The sequence below is a fragment of the Anabas testudineus genome, chromosome 17, assembly GCF_900324465.2.
Source record: "Anabas testudineus chromosome 17, fAnaTes1.2, whole genome shotgun sequence".
Classification (NCBI taxonomy): domain Eukaryota; kingdom Metazoa; phylum Chordata; class Actinopteri; order Anabantiformes; family Anabantidae; genus Anabas; species Anabas testudineus.
In genome coordinates, this window is record NC_046626.1 from 6,653,520 (window position 1) to 6,665,228 (window position 11,709).

Below are 11,709 nucleotides of genomic sequence, written 5' to 3' on the forward strand. Positions count from 1 at the left end.
GTCGACTAGCAGATGTATTTAACAGACTAAATGTCTGTTAATAAGCAGCCGAAACTCAAGAGCACTTCACATGGCTCAAATGTCCCCTTTGTTTGTTATCTCTCGGTTGCAATCAGTGCTTACATTGACTTGCTTCTGTCAAAAAAAGAACTTAGATAAATAAATATCTTTTTTTTTCAAACTCAGCATTCACTTATTTGCCTTACAGCTAAAAAAAATATCAGTCCACTGTATGTTTTAGACTAATAAGGGACGGTGGAAACTGCCCCTGTTTGCAGCTCGCTGAGCCTTCCCAGATCCCCCAGTATGATCATCCATCTTAAACAAGTGTCTGTTAAGATTTAAATCAAAAGGGCACTTAGGAACAGACTTACAAAGTTGTTTAACTGTCCCAGTTAGGGCAAGAATTAGTCATGCTGCTTATTTTCAGAGAAAACAACTCCACATCCTGTCTGTTGATTTGCTGGTTGACACTAACTGAGCTTTTGCAGGCTAATGAGTCACTCTCACAGACGTCCCCCCAGAAGCAGATGTCTTTTAGCAAACAGCACCGAACTGTGGTGCCATTTTGGTGGTGAAATTCGTAGACAGCAAAGCGTCACTCGGCGACAAGGAGGGCTTTCACCTCTAAAACCTCAAGAGGACCACACGGCAGCAGCGCTCGGCCATCCCCAGCCTGCTGGCCAGGTATTCGAGGTGGTCCCCTCGCTGCAGCCAAGGATGTCACCTTCTCTGTTCGCGTCTGACTACACAGGAGTTGTGTTTTTTCGTGGGCTGATCGTGCATTTGCATGTCCCCATGAGGCTGTTCGGAATATGAGGGTTCAGTGTGTGGTGGGCAGACATATTGAAAACCTCAGTTACAGCTCCTGTGGTGACGGAGCATCCCGGTCTGGCAGCCGGTGGGGTGGTTAGCACCAGCATTTGAGAGGCAGATTTGTGAGGTTGGCCTGTTATAATCAAGGTTTTAATCCCTGGACAGGCTAGGAAAATGTGTGCTGAAATGAAACCTGTGCTCTCCTGACCTCCATAACCGTTAAGGTGCCTCTGAACAAGGTACATAAGCCTCAGCTGTTCCAGTAAGAGTGGCTCAGTGGTCAGGACAGGATAGACAGAACATCCAGCCTGTATGAATGTACAAAGCAGTTCTGGATTTAAAGAACAAGCGTGCTCACATGGCTGCTAGATGTTACATAAAACTCTTGGAAACCTGCACTTGGGCTTTTCAGCTCTGCACACACTTTGCCAGCTATTAATATAGTTACATCTATAAATATACACTTTTTACTTTATCTTCTTTTGATTGATTGCCTTTCTGTATGTTTTGAGGTTTTACATGTTTCTAACAAATTGACCTTCCTTCATTAGGCACCTTGAGATATTTAAAGCATACACAGTAACTACAAAGTCTTCTTTCACATTTAGTTTATCTTTAAATAAAACACACTCTCTGATATAATCAGAGAGGGAGCTGTTTCCTCTGCATTTTGTCTCTATATTAATCTTTAAGTTAATTGTCTTCTGCTTCTAGTTTCGTATTTAGCATGCACATATGAGAGGGGTATAGATCTTTCCATTAAGCCTTTAGCAATCAAATGCATGAGTGATTTGCTCCTGTTTAACACAAGTATGCTTTGGTTCTCAGTATGAAAACCTTTTTTTGCACCTCTTCCCACAGTAGATCTGTTTGTATCAACTATTGGAATCAGAACATTTTATTGGCGTGACCCGTGCCCACAAGATAAAACTGGACCATATGTCATATTAGCAAAAACAGAACAGTTACAAGTCATGTGCTGTTTGTGACTTGAGCAGTTTTAAATCCCAGCAAACAAGAATGTCCCCAAAATGACCTGAAATGTTCTTTTTTATTGACTCTTCATTGCGTAATATTGTTTTGCCAAGTATTGTGACTCATAGGTTTCAGCTTTTAATAAACCTTCACATTATAATGACTTTATTTATTAGACACTGCATGTTTACTCCACCATAAACATGTTTCGTGTCCAGCTGGGTTTGACCAGTGTCTCTGTTTAATGTTTTGTTGCTTCATAAAAGCTTGTTAAAGAGATGGGTGTGAGGGACATTGTGGTCTAGAAGAAAAAAAAAAAAAAACAGCACAATATGAGAGTCTATTCTCAGTTCAGGATCCAAAGGCTGTTTTTTCTTTCATGTGTGTTGTGTATGCAGCGCTTTTGTTCAAAGCAGATCCACCAGTTCTAACCCCCCAGCAGCCCTCTCCTCTGAGAAGGTTTCCCCAGAAGGAGCACCGCTTTCCGTCCATACCGATGATTAAAGAGTGCAGACACCCACGACTTTGTCAATGAAAGATATTTTTACAAACACATATAGTTCAAGTACTTTTGTGTGGAAAGTATGCACATTTCTGTGTATTTAAAAGGAAGAAGGGGGAAAATAACTTTGGAAATTTGGACTGATTCCATCCCAGTTCATCTCCTCATTCCCTTCTTCTCCTCTCTCACTTCATTTTCTTCCTTCATCCTGTCTGGCTTTCGGCAATGTGTTTCTCGTTGTCTCTCCTAGTGCCTATAACTCTCAGCACGATTGGTGGACATGCTTTTCATTGCTCGAAAACCACTCAAAACAAAATGTATTTCCATCCTTTTTTTCTACCGACAATGCCTGTTTTCCCCAGAGTACCGCTGAAATTTAATGCTCAGACAAATAAGAAAAACACAACAGCAATTTTCACATGTGCAAGCACACTTAGAAAACAGTTGTTACATGTACAGTGGAGGAAATTATTTCTATTTTCTGTAGGATCATTTACTGCTCCCTCAGGACACCTGGCCCTTTTCACTGTTATGATAACTTAATTGTACACATAAATTATACTTTCTGGTCATCTGAGCTAGGACAAACTAGTTACATACAGTATAAAGGTCATCTTGAGTTTAAAGGGAAAAAATAAGATCAGTTATATCTTTGTGTATTCAAATGTACATAAAACATATGTTAAAACCACCTTACTTTCTTCAACCTAAGGTATTGGTCTTTTTTCCATCTGGTAGTGGATATAGAATCAAAATAAATCTAAATGGGAATTAGCAAAGTGTATTTTCCAGCTCCCAGCAACTATAACATGAGATAAATACTATAAATGAGTGTTTCCCCCAGACATTTATTTTGGCGAGGTAGGAAAAGCTTGTGATGCTAAAGCTTATGAATGGAATCGTCGATACCGGTGAGGTTCTGTGAAGCTGTGGCTTCTCTTTTTCATGGTTGACATAGTAATCAGGTAAACACTTTGGCATCTTAAAACATAATTTAACTGCAAAAAGGTGGCAGTTTTTCCTGGTTTTCCTTCACCATCATGCATGTTTCGTGGTTAAAAGAAGTGTATGGCTTTCTATAAATAGTGTGTGGATCTACTGTGATGTTAAGAGTCCATGTCTAATACAGGAGGCTGTTCAAGTCACTACTGATGGTTGGAAATCTCCACTAGGATCAACCAGTTGCTAATTAAATACTTAGTCACAAAGAGGTCAAGTTTCCCCTGGCCTCCATTACTACCCATGGACCAGCCTGGTTTACGTTATCTCCTCAGTCTATGGGCCTGATCATCATGCGAACGGACTTCATGGCGTAGAAGCCTCCGCCATAGTCGGCCCAGAACATCCCATCTTGGTACTTGCTGCGGTAGACGCCTCCAGTGTACCAGACACCATTAAGGTTGGCTTGGCCGCAAGCATTGTACCACCAGCCTCCTTTATGGAAATGGGCACAGTTACCTGTCGTGGGAGTAGAGGAAGAGGGACGATCAGCTGTGTGAGGTAATGTGAGAAAAACGGGAAGCTGTCGTCATTTTGGCAGCAGTATTCAACACAATTCAACAAAAGCTTTTGTTTTCCCAGTCAACAATTCTGGAGGCAAACAAATTGTGAGTCGAAGTGGTCGGCCACAAGCTAGCATTAGCTGAAAGAAAGAACACCCTACTGTCTCTATAATTTATGTATGACTGTGTCAGCAGTACTTTCCTCTTTCTTTTTTTTTTGTAACCATAACCAAACTGTAACCAAAAGAAACCACAATAATGATCGTCTCCTCCGAATGAAGTCAGATTTTCCACAAATCGCTGTGGAAGTCTCCAGGCATTTTCCCTTGCCTATTGTGCCACTTCAAGCCTCCAAGACTACAGATACAAACAAAAACAGAGTGTTGTTTGGCACAAAGTCGCATCAGTGTTTGGATAAAGTGGTGGGTAGCGCATTTGCTCAGACTCTGCTAATGAACGAGCTGTGACATCCTCGTGACGATGAACAAAAAAGGCAGCTGAGATCATGCAGGATTATTCACTTACAGTGGATTACTACCACTATCTCTTTTCTATGAGATCAAGTCAGTTCTGCATGTGGCAATGCAGGCAACGTGAGCAGCTTTGTGCAACCATAGCATCTCATTGCCATATTTAACTATATGATCTTCAGGTATGGATCTTAACATAGGACTACATTATTGCATGAAACTGTACTAAGGGTAGGTTAAGATGATACTTTATGCTATGAGAGCATAAAGGAATCCCATTTTTATCTACCTGCGAAGGCATCCTTGTCTCGATCCAGAGTGGTGAACTGTTTGCCATTGTGGCTGCTGAGTGAGTCCCCGGCGTTGCCCTGGTAGATTCCCAGCCGCAGGCGGTAGCCTTCACTCTCTGGCTCCAGGTGGAAGCTGTTGTACTGAGCGTAGATTTTCTTGCCCATCCAGTCCTCCAGTTCCACCAGCAGCTTGTAGTCACCCTGCCTCCCTAGTTTATAGATGCCCTCCAGCCCGAGCCAGTATTCACCATCTATGTTACCAAAGCCGCTCTGAATCAAGGGAAGATTAAAAGGAAGGTTACAGAACAATTACAGAAAATAACGTGCATTGCTTTTTAAGTGGTAGCTTGAGGAATTTAGAAACACGAGAATTGTTTAGGAACGTAAAACCCACTTCTGTGTCAGTGTTAAGAGAAATATCCGTTTGATGACGTTTTGATCTTGACTCTGTAGTTGAGAAAAACCTGAAAAGAATGACACCCTGTCTGAAATGTTGTCATGTGGTAGAGTTTAGGCAGGAAAATAAGCATCGCTTTTCAGAATGCTGGTTCTATGATTAAATGCCACAAATCTCTTGGATCGCTGCTAATGTCGAAGTGGCCTGAGAGCTTGTGTTGAATAACCACGAGCAATCTATGTCTGGCCATTTGCCCCCCCAAGAATACTTCACTTGGTAAAGGAGTTTGAGGTTTGTGACTGTGGATTAATTTGGTGAGCCAGCAGATGATGAACGATGTAGAGTTTCAGTCAGGGGCCTCCTCTCTGGTGCTGTGTGTGTGTGATTGTGTGTGTGTGTACATGTGGTGGCTTTGTGGGAGAGCAAAGAAGCAAATCAATGCTGAAGAGTGCAATTTAGCTTCCAGTTACACATGCATAAGGCCGGAGTGAATGGAACACTGGATGGCTGAGGCTGCCAGCAGCGATCTACTCCATCTTATTCTCACAGAGCTTTGATGAGAGGGGCTCTATATGCTGTGGTGCAGCAAGCCAACCAGCCATCCATCCAGGAAGGCACCATAGTAGTGGTGGTTTTGGAAAGAAATCCTTGAAGACTGAGCTGTGGAACATACCTTCCTTCTGGGCAATCTCATGTTTCATAATGGGAATCTCAAACCAAATGGCTTTGAATGAATAGTGCTGCTGACAGGGCGTTATATTTTACAATAAGCACAAGAATGTAGTCCCAAAGACCCCAGATGATTCCTCTAGGTGGGTCATATAACGGCACCACTGTTGTCTCTGGAGGAGCCAAATTTTAAACAGAAGTGAGAAAGAAAAAGAAGACAGACGAGGCAGGAGAGGGGTCACTGTCATCACCTTGTAGTTCTCCCAGTTCCTGAAGAAGTTAACCGATCCGTCTCTCCTGCTCTGGATCACAGTCCAGCCCCCGTTGTCTATATCCTGTTCACACCAAACCTGCAGTGGTCTCTCTGTTTCATCTGGTTTGATCAGATACATGCCACTGGTGCTGTGGCCGGCTTCCTGGGCCTCCAGGCAGTCTCTGAAAGGGCCTGAAGTAAAGAAAGATATAAAAATGGAGGAGAGACTGGAAACAATAGTTGGGGAACAAACAATACAGTTTCTGGAGAAAGAGTCATCAGAACTGGGTAAAAAAAAACCAAAAGCAAAAATAAATATAAATAAATAAACAAACAAACAAAAAAAAGTTGTCAGTGTGGAGAATTTTGCGGTTTTACAGTTTTTGTTTGTTTGTTAGTTTTTTAATTATGTAGTAACGCACATTTCAAATAGTTAGATGCTGATCTTATCCCACATTTGACGGGTTATGTTTTAGCTGAGATTGGGCTTTGTACAGCCGCTTTAGCCACGTCCTGTGCTAGAAAACTGACACAACGACGCGAGTGCCACAAGTTTACACGACTCGAGTCAACGTCTGAGAGAAAGTTTAAAAAGTATGAAAACGCCAATAACAAAGATCTAAACCACGCCAGCAGACGGAGTAATAGAAAACATGTGTATATAGGCCCACAAAGATACACTTACTGTATTTATTCTGTCCTTCAAGTAAAGCAGAGGAAAGCAGCGCTATTTAAATCACTTTACGAGAAATGACCTGGCTTCATTTGAGGTATTACAAAACTGGATATCTTATCAACACAAGTGTTTAAGTGGCTGATGTCTGCCTTTTTTCAAAGTCATACTTAACACAAGATTTTTAATTGGATGCACATGTAGCAGTGAATTGATATAAAGGGTGATAGGACCTCTCACAATAATAATAATAATAATAATAATAATAATAATGTGAAGGTACAATCCATTCACTCCATGAATAATAACATAAATACCTCCACTCTGTGGTTTGCAGGAACTTATCATGCCAGCCTGGGTTTTGTCTGCGTCTCACATGCAATGGAACATTTTCCTGCACAGCTGCACGGAAATCCTACACACTATTATTCTTGGGCGAGGGCAGATCTAAATGTGTCAGGAATTTCTGTTGATGACCAAAATCATACTGGTTCAGTGTTTCTTTGCTTTGCTTCGAATCCCCTGCCTCGATTCAGGCATTAAAACATTTTTATTTCCATCCTGGTTTGTATTCTTTCTGTTGAGCCTGGAGCAGATTTACAGCTGAATTAGCAAATCTTTAATCTATGAAAAAGAGGCCACTGGCCCACTTGCAGCTGGATTTAGAATCAAAGGCTATTATATTGTTTGGGGTGAAATCCTATGGCTGCTCCACATTTGAACATGATTGGAAATGAATGAAACAATGGATGGATGGGTCACTCAGTTACTCACTCACCTTCGGTACTGAAGTTTCTCTGAGGAGGTTTCTGGACTTCCAGGGTACCACTTGTAGGTGACGGCCCGGAGCGCGAGCCCCTTTCTCGCGCAAACTCCCGTGTGTTGTCCCTCTGGATCTCATTGGTGAAGCGGGGCACATTGACAGGAATGTTCTCAGGCACCACCTGCACCAGTGGAGGTCCCAGGGGCGGCTGCTCGTGCCTGTGACTGTACACCTGCATGCAACGCTCTTCCAGTGCTCCAATCAGCACTGACTGGTTGTTCACCACTGCAGACAGGGCTGCGTATTTAGCCTCCAGTTCCCTGTACCTGGAGGCCAGACGCAGTGACTCAGTGGTGGCATTAAGTATGCGTGTCTCCAGCTGCGCCAGCTCCAGTGAGTTATCCCTCTTCCTGATGATCTCATGCAGCAGCTGCATGTAGAGCTGTGTCACCCTGGAGTTCATGTTCCTGCTCTCTTTTCTCAACAGCTTCATTTCATTCACCAAGTTGCCGTCCACGTCCACCACCAGCTTCAAAGTCTCCATCTCCCGACGCTGCTTTGACAGAAGGTCACGCACTGCAGCCACATCCAGGCGTGTCACGCGGTCCTTGTCAGTAGAATAACCCCGGGCAGCACAGATGGGCCCAGTGATCTTTTGTTCAGGGACCAGGAAGGTGTAAGAACACTTCTTGTTTTCCTCGTTGGTCTCTGGAGCCCTTCGTATCCGGGACAGGATGGGATACTTTGTGAGGGCTTGGCTTTTGCTCCACAGTGAAAACCCAAAAATAAAAAGCAGGCTCCATCTCACAGGTCCCATGGTTTCTCCTCTCCTTATCACCAAACAAGCTAGAAGTTTATATTTATAAGAAAGAGAGGAGCAGAACAGTTTAGTTAAAGGATAAGGTTGGTGTTGTCTCTCTCTTTTCCAACCTCCACAGCATATGTTTGGCACTCACACGGGGATCCAAGGGTCCCTAAACATGTGAATCTTTAAAGCAGCTCACAGATAAATGTCATTAGCTATGCTAGTGGCACTCTAACAAGACAATGATGGTAAAATATCCCCATTGTAACAGTGGTGTTCTCTGCTCTGAGCGAAACAGTTGTCGATCGGCAAACATTATTTAAAGAGGAGTGAACTGCATTTGCACTTTTATTGGGGACTACTTTCAACTGTAGATAAAGGCACATTTGTCCAGCAGAGTATTAAGTGGAACACCACAGAATTGACTCAAAACAAACTGCAGTTGTTCATCACAACAAAGGAATTAGTGCAACCGTGTGACTCAGTGACATGGTTTTTGTAGTTGTTGGACATTGATGAAAGTCTACAGAGAGCTACTGCACACCAGACGTTGGCCTCGCAGGCAAAGATAATATTTGTGGGATTTGGTCTTTTTATTGGAAACATTTTCATAATCACCAGACTTATTCTTTAATTTGGTCCAAGTATTTATGAGGAGGTTTCTTTCTTGTTACTACTCGTCTTGGAGTTTTCTTTCAGCTTCTTTTCCTGGCGCACTACCAGAGGACTACACTGTCATGCAGTCTAATCCAATTTAATCCCGTCTATCTAATGTGCCTGCAAATCCTGAATAGTCAGAGAGCATCTGTTGGCATTATACATTAAAAAGCTTCAAGTGGAGACTCAACACAAGTGTCTTGCTTAGTTATGAGGTGGGAATTACAATGTAAAGTGAAAACTAGCAGGCTCTGGCAGAAGCTCAGCTGGTTTCACACATCATGTGCTGCAGACAGTCCTGCCCTTGGCAAAATGTGCCTTCTACTTCATTTGTGGTGGAATAAGAGCAGTGCCACCCACTCACCGCAAATCTGTTATCGTAACTCAGATTTTCAATACGCTCCCTCATGGATTTGCTTTCATTGCAGCCTCTTACCACATTTGTATCAGGTGTCTGGGTGTGTGCAAGTGCTGAGATCTGTTTTTCATATTTTGGTAGAGCTCCAGGATCCAGGATCAGAGCTTCAACCAACTTTCCCTATAGCATTTCAGTGTAACTGCATTGGCTTGTGTGAAAAGTCTGGCAAAAGCTTTGACTGAATATTAAAAAAGAATTGTAGGAAATTGAGTTGATTCAGCCAAGGATGGCACCGAACACCTCACTTTGATGGGCTAGAATCTGCTGCCAGTCTTTGAAGGATTTATGAGGTGTTGAACAATTGGCAGTCAGCAAAATGGTAAAAGTTGTGATCATCATTGGACCTCAGTGGCTTATTAGAAAGTCTGCCATGTGTGTCTGGCTTGTGCAAACAGATAAATTTGAATTTGGTGGGGACGAAAATAAATTGATGTGTTTGAGGAACAGTGGGGAGAATATGAAATCCCAGATTTATGAGTAATGTTTTCTGAAGTCTATTTTTGGAAAGAGAACCTGTATTTTGATCTTATTGGTTTTGACAGCACAACAAATGAAGCGGGGTTTAGGTTTAAAATGCATGTTAAATGAGAGATCCCTCCTTCATTATTGAATGGGCTTGGCTGTAGAAGCGGGGCCACCAGTGCGCCAACTGTAGGGTGATTTTGGCAGTCAAGTCAAATCCAACGAGAAGTCAGTCTGGTGGATATAATCGAGGAGGTCAAGTAACCTTCATCTAACATTTGACAGGCACACAATGTGGCCCATTTCACATCAGAGCTCATCAAATGCACATTCACTGAAGATTTTAACAGATGCCAAAGAAGCAGAATTAAGTGAGTCCAAGACAGAGACAGCAGGGGCTTTAAATCATTTCTGTGGTCTCCTCTGTGGTGTTTAGTTGCACTGAAGAGTCCTGACCACAGTTAATGGAACAGATCCCAGAGCATTACCTAAGCTCACACTGCTGCTGAAGCAGAATGGTACCCTTTTATCATTGTCAAAGGTAATAAAAAAATATGCTTGCCTCAATGGAATTCAAACATTTGTGTTTTCATGATACTTACTAAGAGAAGTGGGAGCTCTCAAGCTTGTGTTTTAGCTTTAACATATGAAAAAAAGTTTGTTTTGTCAGAGATTATAAACCAGCAGGCAAAGGAGAAAAGGCGCATTAAGAAGAGTGGTTCATGTGTCACAGCTCAGAAACACCTTAGCCCTGACAGTTGGTTATTATTACCAAGGGAGTGCTATTTTCTATCTTTCAGTAACCACAGGTCATCCCCTTCAATAGCTCGGGCTCAGCAATTGGCCCGTCTGAGCGTCTCCAACCGCACTATATGAAACTCACAGGCCCCGGCCTGACAGGAGTGACAGTGTTTACACAGAGGCTCCTCGGCGAGGGCTGTGAATCTCATCGGCAGTTATTACCGCCAGGTTTTTCTCTGTCGTTCACACCAAGCTGGTCTTCATCAACTCAGCTGCAGCAGCCAATTTTCTTGTTGACTTATTAAAGGGGTATTTTCTCGTCCCCTCGCTCAGAGCCAGAACTGGCCAGATCCAGCCACCTCATCTATATTAATGCAGTTTTTGAATTCGGACAGGTCAAACTTTGTGGTAGCTGGCTTTCCCAGGCCAGAGGAATCGGAGGACAGTGCCAATCGGTCCACTGACTGCAAGTGCTACCACTGAGCTGTAACTGTCTTCTGAATACACTTCTTAATTAAAAGATTTACTTTTTAAAAATATCACATCTGTGTCCATCAATGTCTTTCCGACATCATTTCACCATTCAAAATTTTACAAATCATAAAGCCCCTTCTTTCCCAGTCTAACGTTGTTGTGGCTTTTGCTCCAGGCCGTCAGATTTTTTAGGACTATGCCAGTTACCCCACAAGTTATTCTGATGGTGCCACTGATTAGATCCGTCTGCTGAGTGGACAGCGTTATCCACAAGCATGATCATGGGATTGACGCCACATGAAGAGTCCTTGTGTATTTTTTTAAACATCAATTGAAATGACTCCATATGATGAAATGTTAAAATGAAACACTTAAACACAGTTTTCATATATGTTCTTATGGAGCATTCTGGATGTGTAGAGGGCACTTTTAAGCCAACTCAGTTGTCTGTTTCATTGTTTATTTTAAGATTTAAAGGTTCAACAATGTTCCAGAGAGAATAGAAAAAAACATGCACATCTCATATACATACATCTTATAAATGATCTTGTTACTGAAGTAAAAAAATAAAAACCCTACCTGTGTCAGTGAGTTCAGTCAGTGGTCCAGGATGTGCAGGTAAGACCCAGTTCGGCGTCTCAGTTGTGTTTCCTCTCCATGTTCACGCTCTCCATTCTCCTCTCCTCACTCTCAGCCACCCTCTGTCTGTGCTCTCATTGAGAATGAGGGCCTGCACACAGACAGCTATAGCACAAGCAAACGCTGTCCACTAGGAGAGAACAGAGGAGGGTGGTCCATACACAGAAAGAGGGAGACTGATGGTGTGTGATTTCTCTCTGCAG

General features: G+C 42.7%; 1 protein-coding gene across 1 annotated transcript; it reads right to left on the bottom strand.

The window, feature by feature from the left end:
• Nucleotides 1-1,850: 1,850 nt before the first annotated feature.
• angptl1b (angiopoietin-like 1b) lies at nt 1,851-11,709 on the bottom strand. The gene is made up of 5 exons (XM_026375452.1): nt 11,447-11,709; nt 7,326-8,156; nt 5,873-6,066; nt 4,555-4,825; nt 1,851-3,751 (listed from the first exon to the last, which is right to left on the bottom strand). Exons 2-5 carry the CDS (start codon nt 8,125-8,127, stop codon nt 3,564-3,566), a joined length of 1,455 nt encoding a protein of 484 aa, XP_026231237.1. The 5' UTR covers nt 8,128-8,156; nt 11,447-11,709; the 3' UTR covers nt 1,851-3,563.

Bases quoted from the DNA above. Each gene is read 5' to 3' on its own strand.
- angptl1b (XM_026375452.1), bottom strand. From the start codon at position 8,127: ATGGGACCTGTGAGATGGAGCCTGCTTTTTATTTTTGGGTTTTCACTG. The intron at 6,067-7,325 runs GTGAGTGAGTAA...TCTTTACTTCAG, and splicing joins GAGAAACTTCAGTACCGAAG to GCCCTTTCAGAGACTGCCTG. The intron at 4,826-5,872 runs GTGATGACAGTG...CCCTTGATTCAG, and splicing joins GGAACTGGGAGAACTACAAG to AGCGGCTTTGGTAACATAGA.